We start from the raw sequence: 24,280 nt of genomic DNA, 5'->3' as shown, positions 1-24,280 counted from the left end.
CTAAAAGTATAGCAGTTAAGTTTCGAAAAGTACGAAAAAAGTACATTATAATCAAGAATATACGGTAGAACTCATCTAAGTAACGACTTCCGAAAATTTAATAATCCTCTAGCAGAGGGGGAAAAACACGAAATATCAACGGAAAGGTGATCGTAATTGCGAATTGGATTTTTTAATAATTATTTTTATAGTTAACGATTGTTTCGGGAGTATCGCATATTTCTGAAATTGTATACATCGTATGGCGCCCGAAATAATCTTACAGATGGCAAGCCTGGGCGGATGCGATGACCGAGGAAGGGGGAAGTAGAGGAGATGATGCGCTTTTTTCGCGCTTCTCTCAATGGGCATGTCTCGTAAATGATTTAACTTCATCGTATTTAATACTAAACGAGGTTCGATAAATCGTGCAACGAACCGAACAAATATCATCGGAGTTAACCAATTTTTCTGTTCATTCAGTCGAGCCACGAATGTCTTGAAAAATCAATTTTTAAAACAAAACGGCATTAAACTTAGCGCTAACAAATATTTTTACTTACTTCACACGAATCGCATTTGGAAATTTAAAGTATCGCATCATCATCTGTGAACCATAACAAAAACTTTCATGATTATAATTAAAAATATAAGTAAATATACTTTCTAATATTTAATCGTCTCATTAAAATATTTTGTTTACGTTTTAAATTGCTTTGCCGACCGCCCGTCTTGATTTGAAACTAGATACCCCGATGGTTCAATGTTAACTCGCTTATAAAATGTTTAAAAAGCAGGCAAATTTGTGAAACAAAAATTAATGAAACTGCTAAAAAGTTAAAATAAATTTAAATTTGTTTTGTTTTGATTCGGATGAAGCAACGTCATCGTGATAATAAATCAAGAAAAGCATCGCTACAGAAAAGGGTTTTGAGCAATTTTAGTAAAAGAACTTTAAGGCTAAAGGTACCCTAAACGTTAAGCCAAATTGTTGTGGTGTGTGCAACGACTTTAAGGAACTAAATATACTTCCGAGCCTTTTTCTGTGACGATGCTTCTTTTCCTGATTTATCACCACGACATTGCTTCATCCAAAACTTTATATTGTCTGTGTAATTAAAATTTGTTAAAATGACTTTCAATTAATTGCAATATAATTTTGTAAAATAGTTTAACGAACCGAATTAAAATTTTGCCACCACTCTAATGAAAACGCATTTAGATATACGTTTTTATTATAAACGAATTTAATAGCGTAATAATACAAAATGTTAATGGATGAGAGGGGGGAAAATAACTTATAAAAATATAGAAAATTTTAGTAAATAACCATTCAAAAAGATTATCTGTAACAAGGTAATACAATTTCATTCGTCAAAATTTAAACGCTGTCATATTTCTGTATATATTTTAAAATTATTTTATATAATAATTTCATGAAATGAACTGTAGCATTTGATAGATCGATTGAATGCACTTAGCAAGTTAATTAAAACAGACAAAAAAAAAACTAACGTGGATGCTTGTTTTTTTTCATCAAATTAAGATTACATTTAATTTATTGTTACACATTTGAAAACTTCATTTTAATCCATAAGTTTCGATTAAAATATTGACCCTATTAATGTACGCTTCTTTGGCTTCATCTGTTGGCATGCCTAAAAATTTATTATTATTATAATATAAATAATATTTTCAAAACCACACGAAGAGAGTAAATTTTGTACCTTTTCGACCATTCCAGGCATCCCATTTTGCTTTGCCTTTGAAGTCGAGCATACCAGGTCGACCTGCAATATTCAAATTGGCACTATGAAATTATATATTTGTTTTATAATAAACACAGTTAACTTTTACATAATTATTATATCTAGAAATGAACATTGGGGAGAGTAAGTTAATAACAAATCGAGGTGTGCTCATTCGGGCAATTTGAATTAGAGAAAATTCGGCAAGCGTTCGACTTTTGATGTCTTTCTCTTTTAAAAAAAATAATAATTGAAACCAGCGCTTAAAATTAATTAATCTTCGTATAATTTAACATTTATAATAATAATAATAATAATAATAATAATAATAATATTGTGAGAAAATTCCTGAATACAGGCACACACACTGGTACACTTCTTTAATTTCTGTTTTGGTTACTATGCCTTGACTTTGGTCCGGCATAGTACTTAGCCACCAGTGTTAACCGAGTATATCTAACTTAACCCAACATAATAATAATAATAATAAGTAGAGACGTCATCGTGACTTAAAAAAAAAAAAAAAACTAATTTAGATGCCAGGTATGAGATGCGCAGTTGTCACATGCAACAATAATATACAAAAATACTAGGAATGTCAATGACGAAACAAGAAAAATATGGATACGTCGACGTCGTTCTGATATTTTGAATCCAAGTATATTCGATTCGTTTTTAATCCAGCTAATGATTTATTGGATAATAAGAGAATCACAAAATTATTGTATTTATAAGAGTTGAGAATGTAATAAAATTTAAAAATGACCTTTTTCTAGAACTACATACGGAAAAAGTCAAAATAAAACTCAATTGAGGCAGAACTTTTAGAATTGAGTTTATTCTCAAATTTGATCGGTCGGTTTTTGTGTAAAATGACAAAGTTTAATCATACAAGTACTGTACAAGACGAGGAAATAAAAATGAAATCATGGACAGGACTTTTGAGATAGCGAAGTCAAAGTGACAATGTCCAAGGTCGCTAGAATGAGCGGGCGCATTTCCCCCCCCCCATAGGAGCGGCAAGTGATCGTTGTAGATCAACCCCGAAACGATATTATTGACTTTCTAGCGTTTAAGTTCAATTATTTCACGTTAGTTCGTGTTCGCACAGAAACGAATTGTGCCTAGTATGTGGTTTTAATAAATAAGCATTCGTTTTAGTTGGTAAACATTAGCGAGGTTGAGGCCGAAGTTTTAACTCCGAAAACGTGTACGTCGGACGTTCAGCACCGCTTTCCTGTAAGCCTAGAAGTTTGACAATGACGTTTGGAAAGTCGGTGGAATCTTGCTCGACATTCCAAACGCCATTGTCAAACTTCTAGGCTTACAGGAAAGCGGCGCTGAACGTCCGACGTACACGTTTTCGCGTTTAAAACTTCGGCTTCATCCTGGCTATTGAGTAGCGTCCTTCGCAGTGGGACGAGAGGCGAACGTTCTGTGTGTCAATTATTTTTTAAGACATAAGCTAAACCTACACTTATTTTTTAACGTCGGTACTGATATTAGAGTTGTTAAAAAGAAAAAGGTTTGTTCTGTGAGGAAAGTGTGCAGTCGCGTCTTCGTGCCAGATACACGTCTATTTATAATAATGGAATGTTTGAAATTCAAACGTAAAATATTTGCAATACGCCTATTTCAAAAGCCAACATTTTAAAAGCTCTTCGATATTGTATCTACAAACAAAAATTATGTTTAAGTAGATGGTGTTATGTCTATAACAAATGTCGAAATTAAAAAATAAATTACATGTTTTAGTATTGCACAATAAAACAGAAGAAATTGTTTCTCATGAAAGAAAAATTCGTTTTAACTTAAATCGAAATATATTTAGAGCTATAGTATACAAATTATGAAATGAACTATATGTTAAATTGGCATCAGGTATCGTAACGCCACGTACTATCGATTAATAGCTGGAATGAGCAGTCTTGTTTCTACGACTTCCGCTTTGTTAGTCGCTGCAGCGCTAGCGTGGTGAAGTTTATAATCGCGAAAGCGCCCATAGATGACAAAATTCAAGATGGCTTTCACGAATGACAAAATATTTGTAAAGTCTTTGACTGGAAAGTACGTATGTCACGTGGTTACAATTTTTGCTTTATTTCTAGGGCTGTGGAGTCCGTAGATTTTTACACGACTCCGACTCCGACCAGGGGAGGATTTGTTAACAAAGTAGGCCCGAAAATTCTGACGTAATCACGTGACCTCAGAATAAAAGCTTCAATAAAAATAGAACGTAGAAACTTTTTTTATTCCAAAGCTAGAAGAATTAGTAATGACAGTCAATATATAATATGTATTTGATAATTTTTTCTTTTCCGGCTGTTATATATAACAGAGGGAAAATGTAGCGATCGGTCAAAAAATGACCCCATCCCAAAATTTTTACATTTTTGGACTCAGGACACCTTGAAATGTCAACATTTCCGGTTTTTTTTCTGTATGTACGGCTGTTAGACTGTGTGGGGCACTATTTAGTTCAGCTTGTTTGAAGATTGATAACTTCTGTGGTGATATTTTTCGTCCGATGGTTCTTTTAATTTTAATATTTTAGTACCTACTTGGGCGAATTTTGTCTTCAAATATTAATATTAAACTTCTGCGGTGTTTGAATCGGAGTCGGATGGTTTAACACAGGAATTATTAAGCTTTAAAGTGGTTGAACTAAATCGTGCTCCACACACAATCTAACATCGTGCATACAGAAAAACTTCGAATGTTTTTGCCACTGGCGTAGCCAGGGTTTTATGGAGGGCATAGTAGAGGCTGTAATTTTCTGGGGAGGGGCACCAGGTTAACTGGGAGGCCGTGCCCACCCATGCCCCTTCCTGGCTACGCCCATGGTTTTTGCACTTCTCTACGTTTCGAGGTTTCCCGAGTCCAAAAAATAAAAATCTACAGAAGTCATTATCTGACTGATCGTCATTCTTTTTCTTTGTTATAAGCCTATACTGTATAACAACCGTGAAGTAATAATGACGACAATTCTGATTACTTTTTTAAAAATACAAAATAAAACAATTTTATTAAATATTAAAATTTGACACGTCTACTTAATATATAAATTCATATTGACTTCTTTTATGATATCAATGGTATTTCATACGCATGTGCAAATAAAAACAGTAAATACATTCTTACACAAACAAATTAGTTTAATAAAAACTAATTTCATACATAATATATGCGTATATTAGATAATATATAAGTATACAGATACATTAAACTAAGTCAAGAATAACAAATTAACATTTAGACTGGTAAAGAAAAAGGTTGCTTATTTGCCATGTTAATTTATTATTTTCCATCTCTATTGTAAACTGAATTACTTCTTAAAAAAAGAATCGCTTCTATTAAGTCAGCATTCATGGAAGCTCTTAAATCAGATTTAATAATTTTAAGAGTGGAAAATAAACGCTCTACTGAAACTTGGATTGGTGGATATGCCGTGACTGTCAATGCTGTATCTTGGATAATGTCTGGATAGTGCAGTATCGCCGTTTTAACATCCAAATTTGAAGAACGGTCAATGTGATTTACTTTTTTCACTGCATTGTAAAAATCATCTCTAAATTTTGTGAGATTGCCTTTTCTGTCTGTGCTCATCTTAGAAGTCAACCGAGGACGTTTTATTTTGTCTTGCTCGTCGAGATATTTTTCAAATTCTTCTTCAGAATCACACGAGGTCTTCGATGAAGAGGGTAATTCATGTGTCAATATTTGAGTAGTGTCATCAGCTGTCGCTTGTTCTTCGATTTTCAGACCTTTTATTCGTATGGCTAATTCAAACAGAGCATTCTTGGCTGTTTTCCTGTTCCTGTGTTAGTAAGCATCAAACCATGGGGTCAACATAGATGCCAGCTAACAGAATGTCATTGTCTAGTAGGTGATTTTCTCTGAACTCCATTGCGTTTTTGATTCCATTGGCTGTGTTACTGTCACTTTTAGAATAGCGGAAAATAAGACTCTTCCACTCCTTATAAAACAAACCAGGAGTCATGTCTGCTGCTTGAAACTTTTTTGTCACGATATATGAATGAAAAAGAAAATTTTTAAGCTGTTCTACTTCCTTCCATTCAGCTTCGGTTATTGTCACGTTCGGATTGGCCATGTCCTCGAGAACAGATTTCAGTTCAAGAAATCGTTCAATCATCAAGTAGTACGTACTACTTCATCTGATCCAAAATTGCCCCTTTTCCGGCTCTCCGCTTAATTATTTCATTTATTTTTGGCATTCTAACGGCTACTACAACATTTCGTACGTTTTCAATAATACTTCTTGCAAGGGCATCAAGAATTGCCAATTGTAAATTATGAGCTGCACACCGCATATGATAGATTTTAAAAAGCCCAAAAGCAGCATCGTCAAACTCAGCAGTATTAATAATTATTTAGACATCATCCGATTTATCAATATTATCTACTGCCTCTATAAAATTTATTTTTTCGACAGTACTCACCATATTATGAGCGTTGTCTGTCACAATTGCTACAATTTATATTTTAATATTGAATTCCTCCAAAATATCCAGCACTAGTTTTTAATACTGTTGCTCGTGTATTAGGATTTAGTGTCTTTAATTGCCAACGTGCCTATGACGGCATCCTTTTGATTATCTATAAATTGAACGTTAATAGCTAAGTAATTTATTTGGTGGCGTGTACAGGCATCTACTTTCAGAAAAATAAATTTTCCGTGTAAGAGATTCTTCAGTATAGTTTTCTCTTTGTTAGCATCCTCCAGTATTAGATTCCGAACACTGCTTCTTTCCAATGATACTCCATCGGCCATTTCTCCATTCAGTCTAATAAAAGTTGAACTGGAAAAAAAAAATTGAGAGGCACAGAATTTTTATAAACCATTTCACTAATGCAGCTATTAGATTTTTCAGCGGTCGTACACACAGTAACTTTATTACTTGCAAAACAACTACTTACGGTCGTCACTTTTCTTTCTTCTGGTAATTTACAGCTATCACTTCTCTTACTTTTGTCATTATCTTTGTCGTTTCATGTTTGATACTCTACTTGGCTCATTAGTTCCTTTTCCCGAGTAAGCAGAAAGCTTTTGGCCACAAATTTCACTATCGTCATCCTTCACGAAATACGAAAAATAATTTGTCCTCACTTATTGTGAAATATTCATAAACTGAGGATTTTTTTCTTCGAGTCCTGATTCATCGTAGACAAAGTTTGTGTTCACTTTTTATTTTCACTAGAAAAAATATTTAAATCTGATATATTTTTTTAATATATAAAAATAAGGATGTTTGTTTGTTCATTCACTCCTAGACCGTTCGACCGATTGGCCTGCAACACGGCAGTTAATTATAAAGTTATCATACTGTACTGTACCTCTAACATTATCTAAGATATTGTCGTAATACCATCCCAAAATATTGATTTAATTTTTGTGTGTTAATTAATTTCAGCTTTTATCCGATTTGGTTTGGTTAGCTGTATTACGGCAACTCAACACGAAGGCGATCTGTCGGTCTCTATCAAAAGTTCTTACACAGTTATTTGAGGCCTCTGGCTCCAAAACTTTCCATAGCTCTCAATTTTCATCTATTTCTCTCCGTTTTCGAGGTTAACGAAGGATAGACAGGCAGACAGCGACACTACTAATGTATAGGTTTGCAATTTGAAAATTGCAGCCTATTCATACAATAATTCATACAAATAATTCATACAAAAAGATATAATTTAGAAAAAAAAAGATTATTATTTTCAATTAATTTCTGCAACAATGATATAAACAGTGAAACTATATAGATACTTGGTTTTCTATATCTAACAGCTCAGGTATTCTCATTTTGGGACAATAAATTTTAGTTACTAAGAATGTTGTTTTTATCACCCTCTCCTAACTCAACCTGGTCAGTTCTCCATTACTCAAAAGCCGGAGGAAAGCTGGGCGCATGAAAATTTTTTTCTTAAAAACTAGAGGTATTTAAAATTAAAGCAAAATAATAAAAAAAAAGCTAACAACGAGTTGCGCATTATACCATGGACAAAATGGCAATTTCCTAAGGTTCTTACAAACTGCAGGTACCAAATTACTTTTTTATAAACTCTTTATTGTAATAAGAAAATCTAAATTTAAATTAGGCGCCATATCTGGGGGCCCTAAATTACTGGTGGCACAAGCGTCAGTTTCTCCTAATAAATATGTCTGGATTCAACATTGTATGGGGCCCCTAATACAAATTTTCCTGGGTCCTACGAAGCTATAACGTGCTACTGAAGTTGTCTAACTTTTTAGGTGAAGTTAAAGTTGACTATGGCGTCATCTTTTATTAGATTTTACTAAAAAATTTTTATATTATAGTAAAACCCTCTTAAAACATTTTTGAAGGGACCGGCTCGAAAAAACGAGTTAAGCAGAAAAACATCTTTGGCAGGAATAGCAAAAACACTTGTTATAATCCAGATGTTTGATTACAGAAGAGGTACAATAAAATATATTAAGTATAATTTTTTAAAGTACTAGTTTAGTTTTTAGTGCAACCTTCTAATTAGCATGTAACAGTCTAGGAAAAACATCGCGTAATATTCGGACCAATACGGTATATATATATACACACCGTATTGGTCCGAATATTACGCGATGTTTTTCCTATATATATATATATACAGGGTGGGTCAACGAAAACGAAACGGCAGTGTGTTCGTGTTCGTCTAAGCAAATAGCTCGGACAGGTCGATTTTATTATCGAGGGGACATCTTGTGCAATAAAGTTTTTGCGAATCTGAATATTAACTAAACAAACATTTTTTTCGAAATACATGTTTGTTTAGTTGATACAAAATAATGAGTTTTTAAAATTTTTTGTTGTCTGTTGTATTCAGAATCGCAAAAACTTTATTGCAAAAGATGTCCCCTCGAAAATAAAATCGACCTGTCCGAGACACTTGGGGTGCGTTCGTTAATAGCGGTCGTTCTGCGTCTCCGCTACTACGGGAGTACGCTGCTGTTTGTAGGCATTTAGGAACGACGGTGAAAGAAAGAAAGATGGCGGCGTCCGCACTATCGATAGTATGGTGATGGAAGAATCTATAATTCTAAAATATGAGCTTTAAAAGTCAAAAGAAAGGTCCAATTGTAAAATTTAACCATAAAATAGATTATTTGTTGAAAGAGCATTCAAAACAGCCACGAAAAAAATTCGAAAAGGCACTTACATCACCGCGTGCACTAACTTGCGCTTTCACAACTTCTAAATTTTTATTCATAAAACCATATAATGAACCCCAAAACGAAACTATTTTAGCCATGGAGGACGCCATGTTGCTTTCCACCGTAAACTACTGCTACAAACGGCCGTTCTTGTCGTTCGACGGCGCGCACTCCGACCGGAATTTAGGAACGCGTTCCGCAGGAATTTTTAAACGGATGTCGCTCGCGCGGAGTTACGCGGAGGAATAAAAGAACGCGCCCTTGCTTGGACGAACACGAACACTCTGCCGTTTCGTTTTCGTTGGCCCACCCTGTATATACTTATAGTATGATAAGAAGGGAAGAACGTCGTTGATAAGTAAAGGTTCCAAACGGAGACCGCCAATTTATACTGTTTTTAAAACTATCGTTAGTCAACTGACTTTTTTCTAGCCAATCACAGAAAGAAATTTAAAATTTTGGTCAGTAGTAATTTTCGAATTCAAATACAAAATTGTTTACAGTTGAAATTTGTCAGCCAATCAAAAGCATGATTTCCGGACGTTAAATGGGCGGGAATTCAAAGAAGTCGATTAGAAATCGTTTAATTGTCGATACCGGAATCAACCGTAACGAATTTCATTTGTAATCTAAATTTTGAAATTTTAAAGTTTCTTAGCATTGGGTTGTTAAATTAATTAACTTCATAAATTTCGATATTAACTCCCGATATCAGTAATATCGAACGTTTCGCAACGCTGTCCTTCTATCGAAACTACGGGATTTCTGTGCATGCATTTTCTGAGGAAAACACTATTGGTCACCGACGTGATCGTTTTAAGCGGGTAAAAATTGTTTCATGGAATCAATACTTTGTAACATCTTATGAGGGAATTTTTAACAAGAGTCTTACGGGAAGGATTGACGAGAGAGTGGAATGATGGGATAAAATTTACCGGGCCCCGGATTCACAAGAACCCGGACTTCATTCCACAACTTTCTTTCAATCATTCCCGAGGCCCATGTACATTTTCCCCCTGGGCCGGAGACATGTCTATAATCAATGGTGGCGAAAGATAATGATGATACTGCAAAATTTGAACAACTTAGGAGAAGAAACATCTCAAGCGAGAACATCTTAACCGAGTTTTGCTGCACTATTATAAGATGACAGCGAGCTTAATTTTGAGGGGAGAAATGAGTTTTATAAAAAATTGTGAACGCTAATAACGAGTAAACTGTTCATTAAGTCTGATCACACTGGAAATATGACATATGACCAGTGGCGTGCCGTGACATTTGATGACAGGGAAGCTGTGTTTCTGTAAGAAGCCGACTTCCAGGGGCAATCAGTTAATTGCGCGTCAGTGATGGTCTAGGGCAGTGGTTATTAACCTTTTTATACTCGCCGCTCACCAAATATTTCATAATTTTTTTGTGACCCCCATTTTTTAATAATAATTTATATTTGATAATTTGATAATTTATCTATAATAAATTGATTTTTTTATTATTGCTTTATTTTTTATATAATAAATGTAAATCATAATTTTATTATTTCATTATCTATTTAAATAACATTCAAACTTAAAAATTAATGAGTTTTCATGTTTAATTGTGAACAGAAAATAAAATAAAAAACATGTCGATAAATCGATCCAATGTCGATGCTAAAACTAAACTAAAACTAAAACGCCCACTTGTGGTAAGGATTTTGCATAACTTTTGCAAAAATATTTAAATTTTCAAAGCCTACTATTTTTCCTAATTATTTTTAAAATTCCAAGCATTAATAGTTTCTTAAAATTGCTTTGGAATAAAAGAAGTAAATACTGTGGTGTAAGTAGCATATTTGCATTTATTTCTTCTGTACTAACAAAGTTGTATGTAGGAAGAAATACAAAATAAATAAATAAAAACTAAATAGGAAAACTATCTTTCTTAGTTCACTTTTCAATACGATATTCGGATTATACATCAATTTTCTTTTTATTATATTCTGAAGGAAATTTTGCATAATTTGGCGGCCCCGGCAAACTTCTTATGGACCCCCAGGGACCGCGGCCCCCTGTTACGAATCACTGGTCTAGGGTCCATTCGTATTCATTTGTTCGATAAGCCAGTAAAAACTGTAGACTTCTCTAAATGTATTTTTAATATCACAGTTACATTCTGAATCGCTAGCCACGATATAAGGGCTAAAATTAAAAATAAATTATAAAAACTTACTCGATGAAATAAAATGTGCGGTGGATATACATACCTGGTACAATGTATTGTTCGATTGTATTAATATACTTTTAAAGAAAATTATAATTAAAATATAGCTTTGTAAAGAAACGTACATAAAAATAACATAAAATATTCTTTACTTTTTAAATCTTAAAACAATCCACTTAGTCAAATATCTTGATACGAGTAGCTAATGGATGGAACTAGTGACGGTCCAGGTAGGTGTGTAGTGAGTGTGTGCGTGCCAAATCCCGAGGGTGCCGATACCGGTCAATGTCAAATGCCTCTTTTGTCGCATCACTAGTATATCTCAAAGGACGCCACAGGGCTGTTGTAAATTTTAAACGTTTCTCACCGTAGCTGTAAAAATCTAACTATGTTAAACTTAATAGTCATTCGTTTTCTAACTAATTCGTTTTAATACCAGGTGTACACGGAAATCAGTTTCCCACTGTGCTGAGCGAGTGATTGGTTCTGTTAAGCTTTTGTTGAAGTAAAATTCTGGCTCTTTCAACAGGGTTTTATTTATGTCCCCATTCCCTAATCTCTTAATTATTTAGTCACTTCTTAAGTAGAAATAAGTCGAAACCAGTTACTTTGTACCTGAATATCTGTAGTCTTGGGAAAACAGTGGAAAGACAAATTTTTATGACAACGGATATATAAATCGTAAATTTAAGGAAAATAAATTCTAGAGCTTTTTTTTGTACCATTGTATGTACTGTACGTCTCATTCATTAAATTTGGTTGTAAATGATGCTGCCAAAGTAACAGTTAATTTTTAACACTGTACTAGAATTGTACACGTTTTTTCTGCATCCCCTTACAGATGGGACATACTAAATCGTAATATCACCGGTTTAACATTGAAATCCGTAAGTAATATAAGACGGGAGAGCGGAATAAACGCAGAATAAATATATCAAATATTTTAATGGAGTTTTTTTAAACTCCTGTCAACTATACAGAACTATCATAAAAACGTGCCAGTAAACTCCTATCGGTTGAGTTGTTATAAATCTAGTCTAGGGTGGGCAACCCTTTTTATAACATGGGCCAGAATAAATTTTACGTTTTTTTCCGCGCCGTAGTAGTTAATTGACGCCTTCTTGTGACTCGTAATTTTTTTAGTCTGCAAATATGAAATAAATAAATAAAAAGTTAATTACTACATTTATTTTTTTTATCGTTTTCGAAAATTACAAAGAATTGGAAAAATAACTAATTAATAGTTATTTTTCCAATTTAATAATCTATTAAAGATCTCGCGGGCCGGATAGAAACTTTTCGCCAGCCGTAGCTGGCCCGCGGGTTGCCAGCCGTTGATCTAGTCTGCTCATGATTCACATAATCGGGCGAGGGTGGCCGAATATCTAGCAGGCGGCTAACAGCCCACAACCGCTCCGGGATATAAAGTCGCGTACTCTTTACGCGTGTGTCGCTTCTACCAGCTAAACCGTGACGTTTGTGCTATGTAAAGCGCATGCGCCAATGCCTATAATCTGGCTGCTTGGAAGTTGACAGGCAGGCGGCTAACAGCTCAGAACCGGTCCGGGTTATAAAGTTGGACTCCGTACGCGTGTGTCGCTTCTACCAGCTAAACCGGGTAAGGTTGGTGCTCTGTAAACCGCATGTGCTAATGCCTATATAATCTGGCTGATTAGAAACTGACCCGGTTTCGACATTCCTTCCGCCACCGAATTATTCGAATATACAATAGCAATCTTATCGTTTTTTTTTCACATGTAGTATAGAAATTTGTAAAAGATACATAATGCAGTTATAATAAAATATTAATTTTAATTAATTCAAAGTACGTTAAAATATGAAAATTTATATTTTATAAAATACAAGGGAAGGTCATTGGAAGGTGGAATCGGCGCTTTCATCGCTTCCAATGACGGCACGCCACTGCATATGACCCCTTCTATGTCTCCACCCTGTCGACCTTTAATTAAGAACCAAAATTTAATAGCATTAATGCCTTTTATACACAAGCTACGGTGCCAAATTTCGTTTCTTAAACTTTACCCATCCTGAGACGTTTAATATTTCAGAACGGAGAATAAAGAAATTAAACAAATTCGACGCCGACACATGCGCACGAATTTTTCTCCTTTATTTGACATTTTTTGGGTTCAGGAGGTCTCCAAACGTGTAAATTTGCAAAAACACTCGGAGGGTCAAATCTGACAATTCCAATACTTTTCCATTTTATATACATAATAAGACGGGAAAGTAAAAAGGAGTCGGAGTCCGGAGGATTTTTGACCACTCCCACTAAAACACCAAAACTCCACGACTCCAACTCCACAGCCCTGGTTATTTCTGAAGAAACAATTTAGATATTAAAAAAAAAAGAAAAAAAAACTTACAAATTGCGGGTTCGCAGCCCACTAAACGGGCTAGCCACGTGCAGTTTTCTGGGTTTTTCACATATATAAATATATAACACCTACCAACCTTAAATAGGAACCAGTTTCCCCATAGAAGATTCTGCAGCAAGGCACCCTTCCTTGGTAGACCGCCAAGTGTCGCGTTGCCTTATTCTATTAATCTAATCATTCTATACTCTTCAGAAATAATTTTAATTTGCATATCTGATTCTGTAGTGACAATTGGTTGCATTATAATGGTATATATATATACAGTAGAGCGTCGATAAGTGGAACGTCGGTAAGTGGAACGATTTTCAGTCGGACTGTGTCGTGCTGAATCGAATGTTTTTGATACTAAATTTACTTCTAAAGTATAATTTTCATGTTTTTTATATTCTTTAATATATTTATTTTGTTTGTACAAAATGCAGAAATAATTTTTAACGATACGATAGCCTCGATGATTATTATAAAAATTTTCGTTAGGCTTAAAATCGACGAAAATTCAACACGAAGCGACACGCAACGGAGAAAAATTCAACAGGAAGCGATACGCAACGGAGAAAAATTTGAACATCGGACAGGTTAATGTATTTTTTCGTACAAAGTCGGAAACTGGAACAAATCATTAACTGGAAGGACCTGTCCCCAATTGGTTCCACTTATCGACGCTCTACTGTAATTTTTAAATAGAACAATTATTAAAAAGTAATTCTTGAAAAAGACACTGAATATTTGATATGTAAAATTTTGAAGTAAAAATAACCTCAAATTTTGGCAAAATTATATTTGTTATTTTAGTTAGTTGGAGGATTTGTTGTTTAAAATTAGAAAATATCAACATTCTTGTAATTAAAAAAAATGAATATATAATGAATGATGCTAGATATTAAAGGAATTTTTATATATCAACTTCCCGAAACCTGATGTATAGATATTAAGCCAAATGATTGCTATAATTAATCATAATAATTTTTTTCTAATTTTTGAAGATAAATTTGCCCAAAATAGGGATCACCATTTATTACTTCTGCGTTCTAGACGATACATTTCTGGCGACCGACCTTCCTTTCTAGGCTACTAGCCGCCAAAAAGTTAAAAAAGTCATTTAAAAACACAAAGATTTTCTAAAATCAGAACTGGTGTTATACGAACGTCTTTCTTGTTACCATCAGTACCTTCTCGGGGGGTGTTTCGGCCTTTTATATCCACAGGAAAATGAGCGCTGGAGAATGTAGATTAAGGTTCCCCCTGGCAACGATATTTTACAGTCATAATTCGTAATTTCTTCGTCCGATGGTTTTTTTTATTTTCTAATTTTTGAAGACAAATTCGCCAAAAAGGCGAATTTTTGGAAGTTCGGTCGCCGGAAATGTATCGTCTAGAACGCAAAAGTGATAAATGGTGATCCCTATTTTAGGCGAATTTGTCTTCAAAAATTAAAAAATTAAAAGAACCATCGAACGAAGAAATTACGAATAATTTTTTTCTTACATTTCCATAAGCATAATGATAAAAAATGGAAAAAGTAAATATTGCTAATAAATTAAAAATTAAATAATACAGACTTTAGAAAATCAATTTAAAACAAACTGTAGAAGCAGTGGCAGCTGACAATAATAGATATTAAAAGTAATCTACAAATTGTTAATGGTAAATTTAGTTTACAGATGATTAATCTTAAGTTATCTATCATCATCATCATCCCCTATGTTGTACATATCTTAAACTTTTGTTCATACTTCTTTGGAAAAAATCTGAAAACATTTGATTTCTTTGTAACCCAATATAAAAAGCAAAGCAGATTTACCTAGTTTAGTTTTTTGATATTGTACAAGTACATATAAAATTTTTTGTATTTGCTTGGTTCTAATTTTAAAATTAATTTAGTAATTAAATTTTGATAAAATTACATTTTGTTATATACTGTATTTATTCTAATAAACAGTGAAGCTGCAAAATGAGAAAAGTTATAGATAGCACCTGCTAATAGTAAGCATTCTGCCTACTACAGGAAGGTAAGAATTTTGCGCAATTTTTCAGCTTACAATTTGTTTAATGTTGTCACTTTTACCTTATGTTGAAATAAAGCATGAGTGTCAAGAGTGTTGCATTGTTGTTTGAGTAATAATAAAGTGAAAAAATTTACTGGACTCATTCTATTAATAGTCCTTAATAATAGCCCTTGAATAATAGTCACACCCACAATAGTCCCAAAAAAATAGAAATAATAATCACCCTCTAATAAACAGCACAGTTGCAAGCTGAAACTAGTTACAGACAGCACACTTTATTAGGATAAACATGATATATATTTTGTTTTAGAAAATATTTGTAAAATAATGAATCATTGTTCCATGATAGTGCAAGCATTAGACTGATATAATGTATAACAATTTTTGAAATTAATCATCAAAGTTCAATTAAAATATCTCTATAGAGATGATAATTTCAATCAATAAATGAGTTAATGTTAATATACTAATGATTGTACATTTATACTAATGATAATATAAATCTACAAACTACTTCAAATACAGCAAATCAATCACCTGTTCATAATTATGAAATGTTTATATCATATATAACAATTACAGGTAAACAATTCCTTTAAAAAGTTGTTCGAACGTAAAAATACCAAAGTTATTCAGAGTCTTGTATGGTTCTAAATATGATAAATTGAATGCAATACAAGAAGTGTGTTAAGATGACAAAGGACTTTTCAGTAATTAATTGGAAAACAGTGATTCTTAAAAAAATTTGAAATTAAAAATTCTAAATGCAAAACAGAATGAAATATATTACACCAGGAGATTATTATAAGTTAGTACTTATTATAAAAATTTGCCAGATGATAATTTTTATGTTAATTAAAATTGAAGACAATATCTGTCAGAAGTCAGCTAAATAAAGCAAGAAAAGATGATTGCTTTAACTGACTTTGCCTTCAATTTTAATTAAATTATTATTTAGTTCATCAATGATATACAATACATGATTGTCCAATAATATAACATATCTGCAGATCACTAGCATCCTGTATTATTTGGCAAGCTAAGTAATCTATAACATATCACTAATGATCAACAGAGGTTTCATTTCAATGGTTCTAAGTATGTTGAATGAATTTTGATTAAAAACACAAAATTTATGTCATAGTTGATTTTATTAACAATGGTTTCATAGTAAATAAATTGTTAACAGGTTGCATGCCAATTTTAATTAAATAAAATACTGATGTTAGATTGATTTTGCATTAAGTATTTACACTGACATTGTATTGATTTTAATTACTAAATGACAATACAAACTTCTTAAATGTGTGTAAGTTTTGTTTGAGTAATGTATTTATATAGTTTTACATATCAAAAATTAAAACAGTAAGGCTTACTTGTGTTACAATCTCCAACAGTAGCTTGTTTGAACAAGGCATAGATATCAAGTAATTCTTGATCTATTGGCTTTGACTTCAAATTTTTTGAGTCTTCTACAGCTTTGTTGAACTTCTGAAATAGAAATATTTAAAATGTAATTATTTTAAGTGAACTTTAATGTAAGTTACAATTATTAACATTTAAAAATTAATAAAATTATTTTTGTTTGGAATTATAATTATGAAAACAGAATTAATAAGCATATTATACAGAAAAAAAATTCAGATAGAAGTTGAGATGATATAAATATTGAATGAATATGTATCAAACATATCAATTCAAGTAAATAAGAATGATTTAATTATTCAAAATGATTTCAACCAATTGTTAATGCATATTTAATTTGAAAATCAAAAACATACTAAATGAGGGATGGTGAGCCTTTTTGAGTCTGTGTGCCATATAGTTATAATGTTTATAACTATATGGTCTGTAAAAATGTTTATGCATACTGAAGTTCTAAACTTTGAATAACAATATTTATGGAAATGAAACAAATATGCTTTAATTAGAATAAATGTAGAGGCTGATAGAAAAAGAGTGATTAGGTGATAAACCAAAAGGATAATTTAAAAACACAAGTGAAACCAAAATCATATACAGTAGGTCCTGCTAGTCTGAACACTGCTAATCTGAATATGTTTCAGTTGGTGGAGAGGAAATTTTTTAGCTCAAAATATGTTTTTTGTATTTTCCAGATGAATTTAAATGGTATTAATGGTACAAAAAGATTTAGAATTCCACAACAAAAAAAATTGTATTTTATTGTATTTTCTGTATTAATACTGTACAAAATTAATAAATCAGTGTTTGATATGGCCTATTAAAACAGCAGATCTTTACAGTATTTGCACACAAAAACAGAAACAAAAGTCATTGATGGTATTAGATCTATATAAACCAGACCTGTTTACTGCTTGCCTCTGCATTATATTTCAATTATTCGGCTAATCCAAACAGGGCTCGGTCCCAATTAGTTTGGACTAGCAAGACTACTGTAATACATTACATGCCAGATGATTTCTCTTGATGTGCCACAAATTCACCACTCCTGTACTAGACTATTATTAAGTATATATTCTGGGAGAAAGATCTACCAATTACTACTATAAATGATGCTGGCTTTTTTGTTATCCAGACAGTATATAGCTATGATGGGTGACGTTTCAGCACTTCTAGATCCTTTCAGCTCCCATATAAGTTATGTAAATAAAAACTTATATAAAATACAGTTTTAATTCAGAATGCAACTCTCTTATTTCTGATACAAAATATATAACCCCTGTCTTGACAAGGTTCGGCCAGCTCTGGTATATAGGATCTTAAATATCAGTGTGAGGTTGCTAAATTGTGTGCTCAAGTCAGAACAGAAGAGAGGTGAAGATTTGTATTGGCCATGACAGATTCGATGATTACAAGAAATTATCCTGATTTATTTATACTAAAAAGGCTTAAACTAGTGCTCTTAATGTTTTCTAAGTGATGAGAAAGTTCATTGAGTCTTCTGTTTTTCCTTTGGAAGAGTCCTGAGAAGAGGATCTATCCAACAGAGGAAAAGAATCCTTCCATTGTTTGGCAGCACCATGATGGTGATGTCAATCCAGAGAGATAGTTCAGGATGCAACCAAGTAAGGTCTGGCACTGAGAGAAATCAGAAAGAGCATATCTCTGATCCTTGAAATTTTTATTATTTTTTGTTCCTGATCACTCATTCAGATTGGTTGCTTTTCCTCATTCTCACTTTTTAAATGGTCGCTCACTTGTTACTAAGTGTAATGAGATCTCAACTTAGATCATGGAATGAGTCAAAATCGAGATTTAATTTGATCCCAACTAGAAATAGTTGATCTTGGGACTTACATTGTCTAGTTTTCGTTTGTATGTTTCTGAGAAAAGGTTTTTTTCATATTATTTTTCCTTTTATGGAAAGAATATATCAAAATATTAACAAATTTAGTGAGGTTCAGGGACATTCCATAGCATTGCATCAGAATATCAAGGTGTTATTTTAATATCTCACACAATGACATATCTAGGATTTTGAGAATACACATGCTGCTACAGGCTGATTTGGGAGTACCAAAGCACATCCTGTCATTTTTCAGAGTATGTTACTCAATTACCTTAGAATTACTTTAGTTACCTAACCTTATCTAATTGAAGACATATACATTATGTTTATTTTTATTTTAGAGTAACAAAACTGATTGCTTTAATATCAAGGGAGTTCTCCAGCACCATAAGCACCCTCCCTGGATATGTCTGACCTGAACTTTATTAATTACTAATAGTTCAAATAATTTTATTACTACCATTTTGCTTTTCAATTTTCAATATTAAATATACATTTCTTAAATTAATATTTTAAATTTGTACATTACAAGATCATTTCAAAAAACATTTCCTATTATTGATAATATGAGAGAAAATACTTATTTTTTTTAATAATTAATTTTAACATATCTGATTAAAAGTTTACGTCAAAACTCGAATATTTTAATATCTTCTTAAGATATTCTACTCTAAATTTCACTGATATTGCTTATTAATATATTGATTAGAAGTTTAGATAAAAGATAAAATATTCAATATGCAAAATGCAAACAGCAATATACTGTATATAACTTAAAAGGTATATAAGGAAAAATATAAATAAAAAATATTTTGAAATGGCAATTCATTCTTGAAAAGTTCTAGAATTCAGCATTTCCTCAAAACAGTTTAAGTAAAAACATTAAATATACTGTATATTGTTTCATACATATCAGTTTGCTAATATACAGAATATCCATAAGTTTTTCCATATCTAGTATTTCTATAGAAAGAAATTAGAGTATATTCATAATCAATAATTTTACAAAAAGACTTTTATTGTTAAAAAAAATTAGTTATAAAATTACATAGAAAAACAAATATTTTAAAATGTTTATGTATCTAAATGTGAATCAATTGTTTTAAATTATTTAAATTATTATTACAGTATTTTAAAATATTTGTTATGGAAAATACAGTTGTCTTTTTGGATCATTTTATTATATGATAAATAAACTAAATAAATTCAACTAAAACTTGTAGTTGAGTTTGAACTTTTAATAAAAGTACAGTAGAGCATCAATTATCTGACTTAATTGGGGACTGGCATTGGTCGGATAACTGAAAGGTCGGATAACTGAAAGGTCGGATAACCGAAAATTATGAAAAAATACATTATTAGTATAGTGCAGTGTTTCCCAAACTTTTGACATCTGTGTACCCTTTGTATAATTTTCTTAATGCTGAGTACCCCTCGTCAAAAAAATTGCATATACTTTAAATCAAAAACCAAAGATAACGAGGATATTCCATTTCTATATGCTGCTGCAATTGAAAAATCGAAAAAGCCAAAATAGAAGACTATGTGGAAAATATTGTTCCTAGATATAGCGATATGGACTTTAGGTCTCATTTTCGTCTTTCTAGAAGCACTGTCAAAGTAAGTCTCTGCTAAGAATTGTTAGTTGTAGTAACTAGCTACAGAAAAATTGGTTTATTCGGCATTTTTAGCTTTTTATTAATACTAAAGCACATAACAAACCTTTCCTGTTAGAAAAATCGCACAAAAGCTAAAAATACACACGCGCACATTGTAACAATTCAATGTGTAGATACTGGAGGTTTTTGTGTGACACTGTTGTCTTGGCCATAAGGTGGAGGAATACACAGAATCACAGCACCCGGCGAAACCGCTAAGAAGTAACGAAGTTTTTTATTATTTTTCTATGTTCGTAATCGAAAAAAAGTAAACTGCTTGTTGCATCAGGAACAGCCGAAGCACGGTGCAGCATGTACCCCCACTAAACTCTTCCCGTACCCCTGGGGGTACACGTACCACACTTTGGGAAACACTGGTATAGTGTATTAGGCCCGGTTTAAATACTAGCCTCCCTTTCATGGTCGAGCCAGTGCTGCCAGCTAAAACATGCAAAAATTTAACAAAAATAATATTAAAGTAGCCAAGACATAACCAAATATTGTAGCGCCACATCACTAGCGGACATTTGAATTTGCCAACTAGAATGCGGTCGGTTAACCGATAAGTCGGTTAATCGGGGGTCGGATAATCGATGCTCTACTGTAGTATTTTCAGTATCTCTGTAAAATCTTGTAAATTTTAAATTCTTTTATGCAACACAATAATTTTATAACTAAATCCTATCCTCTGAAGTTGTTCGGAGGATAGGAATAATTTATTGGCCGACAGGATAATTTAAATAAGCTGATAGGATTTAGCAACAGTGTACCAACAGCAGAATATTCAAATCATTCATTAAATAGCCAAACTTAAGAATAAAATTGACAAACTAGTATTAGAATTGTTGCTTAACCATAGGGAAATATCAATTCTGATTCAATTTTAAGTGAAATGTTTAATATATTATCTTAGAAACTTTAATAATCATTATCATTTTAAAGGTACAAATGCAGCTCCGAATGAGGTGGTTGGGACTTCATCAGAACCGTATACTATACTCATAGGAGTAAAAAAGTCAAAGGAACAGATCGTCTACGTGTCACCTTGAGAGATATAGCCCCCAAAATCAGACTACATGGAGATCCAAACCCCTCATTCGGCATCACGCATGTTTTAAACATGCATGATGTCAAATATGATCACTAGATTCAATGTATTATTAAATCATAACATCTTGGATATAAAAAACTTTAAGCAGCTTGTTTTTTCAAGTGAAATTATTACACTAAATTTAATTTTTCTTCATCTCTCTCTGAATAATACAGTAATATATTTGTTAAAGAAACTTTAATTAAAAATTTTCTTAATCTTTCATAATCTATTACTAAAACAAATAGTAACATATTTTTCGTAATTATTTAGGACAAAAGAAATCATGATTTTACTTATTTCCTAATACACTGAACTGGAAAATTTATTAAAAAATGAACTAGATTTATATTTAAAATTGTCTTGACACAGTTCATGGAATTTTAAGTCGTCGGCAAACAAACAAATATGAAAAGAAATAGAAATAGATAAGATAAACAGGAAACCATCGCCAGGCAATAGCCACGTTTATAACAATTTAAAGGGTCAACGACATTAAAGGGAGCATTAGTTTTGTCTAAATAGTGTAGGATTTTACGTCAAATTGACGTCATTATCGAACTTTCTCATAAGAAAACTGCAAGTGTGATGTCAAATTGACGTAATAATGTATAATATTCGAACAAATCGAATTCTGTGTTTAAACTAACAATGCTTTCACACAACGAAACATTAAATTAAAACATCGGCTCGGTAGAAATATACGAGTTAAAACAACGTTTAAAATAGAATTACCTCATCCAGAGACATCTTCGGTGGAGAAAAATAGCAAATCAGAGAACAAAAAACAGCAGACAACGCCAACGAGATCAATAAAACAAATGCCCAACTTTACTGAACTCGAAGTCCAAGGATGAGGAAACTAAACGTCCAACCAATAGCCATTTCTTTTACAAATTGTCACATGACCTACTTCCGCTCGAGATTCGTAATAGATATCGCTATTCATAAAAAAAAACAATTTATTATTATTTTTTAATATTTTATATTTAGAATCTGGGTCTTTAGTAAGATTAATCAATTTTATGAAATGTAATTGTAATTTTATTACGATGTATAGAAACTACTTAAATTATTATTTATTTTTTTCAGTAAAATTACGAAAATAATTTTATGACAATTTACGATGAAATATTTAAATAGGACATTTTGAATTTAAAAATATTTATCAATAACAAGCTTATGGAACCAATTATTTTTTTATGCTAATTGATTAAAATTGTCTTGTTTCATTTTAAATGGGCATTTTACTTATTGACAGATTAATTACATAATGATATTGTACAATGATTCTGTGTAAAATTAAACAAGTTTTTACATTCCGGATAAACTTTTCTTGGTTGTCCAATTCGAGTTTTTATTTAAAAAAATTAAATTAATAATAAATAATCGTTAATTAATTCTAATTATAAACAGCTACATAATCTTTCAGCACTTTTTTGAAATCAAGTGGCTACTTTTTATACTTAAAGTTGCAAAACAGATCTAAGTCGTTTCAAAAATATGTTAATGTATACAGTACAGTATATAGAGTAATCATGAACAAACCAGAATTGGAATATTTTCGTAGAAAAAAAATATATATATTATTTTAATGTTAATATATAAGTAAAAATTTAAAACAATAGTTTTACATATGCGCATATACAATAAAACATTTTAAAATTTAAATACGCATACTACATTCATTTAGTCTCTGTCTAGAACAGTTCTGAACTCGTGTTCCGCGGACCTACCAAGTGTTCCACGGGGAAAAATGTTTTTATTGCGAATTTATTCCAATGTACAGTACCTCAATATATAACTCTATTTGTAGATAATTCCATGTTTACTATTCTATGCTTCATTGTTGGTTTTATTTGGTTACGGCAAGGAGACCTGCCGATGGGGTGACCTCCCAAGGAAAACTGGCCCTTACTTAATGTTACAAACATGAAGAAAACTCCACGTAGCCTGTCTTTTGGCCTTACGACCAGTATTCAATGGTTTTTACTAGTGTTCAGTGGTTCTATCCACTCTGCCACTGGTAGGCTGCTCCGTTGTTTCGTAAGAATAGTAAACGTGAAATTGCTTATCGATTTTTGAATATATCGATGCTAATGCTCTGCGTAATAAAAGGTATGTGAATGGTTTTATGCGGCCTCAGAAAGGTTGAGAATTACTGTTCTAGAGAAACTTAATAAATATATATTAACATGTATTAAAACCTGACCTACTGTAGATCTGTAAAGTCTTAGATAATGTATATACAATTGAATCTTCAACAACAACCTCCTCTAAATAACGACCGTTCATTGTGTTTCCGTCAGTGGCCGTCGTTGGAGGTTTAACCGTGGGCGTCTGCAGAGGGAGGGTGCAAGCGGGGCATTTGCACCCCCTGAAATCGAGTAAAAATTCCATAAATTAGAATCGTAAAAATGATTGAGTTATGTAATCTTACACCCTCGACCACGAGACGCTTTGTTTGTCTTTTTGTATTGATCAATACTGTATTCTATAATCTACTTGTGGAAATAAAACTCAAAATATTAAATAATTAAATAAAAATTTATTGATGTAAGTACAGTAAAACCTTGATTTAACGGACTAATTCGGGCGAGGGAGTTCAGTTAAAGCCGAAAGTCCGTTATATAATAAAGTAGGTTTTCTCCGAATACGTGTTAAAAAATTGACAAATTATTTAGTTTATCCGTTTTTACTTACGTAGATATGTTTGTGTAATTACAATCAAGTATACAAGAAATTTAATT

The 24,280-nt window shown here is 32.2% G+C and overlaps 1 protein-coding gene across 1 annotated transcript; it reads right to left on the bottom strand.

Annotated features, from left to right (window-relative positions):
* Window positions 1-1,490: 1,490 nt before the first annotated feature.
* LOC136988259 (acyl-CoA-binding protein-like) lies at window positions 1,491-22,425 on the bottom strand. The gene is made up of 4 exons (XM_067286116.1): window positions 22,266-22,425; window positions 16,888-17,002; window positions 1,707-1,769; window positions 1,491-1,637 (listed from the first exon to the last, which is right to left on the bottom strand). Exons 1-4 carry the CDS (start codon window positions 22,278-22,280, stop codon window positions 1,561-1,563), a joined length of 270 nt encoding a protein of 89 aa, XP_067142217.1. The 5' UTR covers window positions 22,281-22,425; the 3' UTR covers window positions 1,491-1,560.
* Between the last annotated feature and the right edge of the window lie 1,855 nt (window positions 22,426-24,280).

Source organism: Centruroides vittatus, unplaced genomic scaffold (assembly GCF_030686945.1).
Source record: "Centruroides vittatus isolate TY-2023 unplaced genomic scaffold, ASM3068694v2 scaffold_324, whole genome shotgun sequence".
NCBI classification, from domain to species: Eukaryota; Metazoa; Arthropoda; class Arachnida; order Scorpiones; family Buthidae; genus Centruroides; species Centruroides vittatus.
Note: the sequence above shows the minus strand (reverse complement) of the source record. Positions and strands in the feature narration are given on the sequence as shown.

Bases quoted from the DNA above. Each gene is read 5' to 3' on its own strand.
- LOC136988259 (XM_067286116.1), bottom strand. The intron at 1,770-16,887 runs GTAAGCCTTACT...TGAATATTGCAG, and splicing joins TGTTGGAGATTGTAACACAA to GTCGACCTGGTATGCTCGAC. The intron at 1,638-1,706 runs GTACAAAATTTA...ATAAATTTTTAG, and splicing joins TGCCTGGAATGGTCGAAAAG to GCATGCCAACAGATGAAGCC.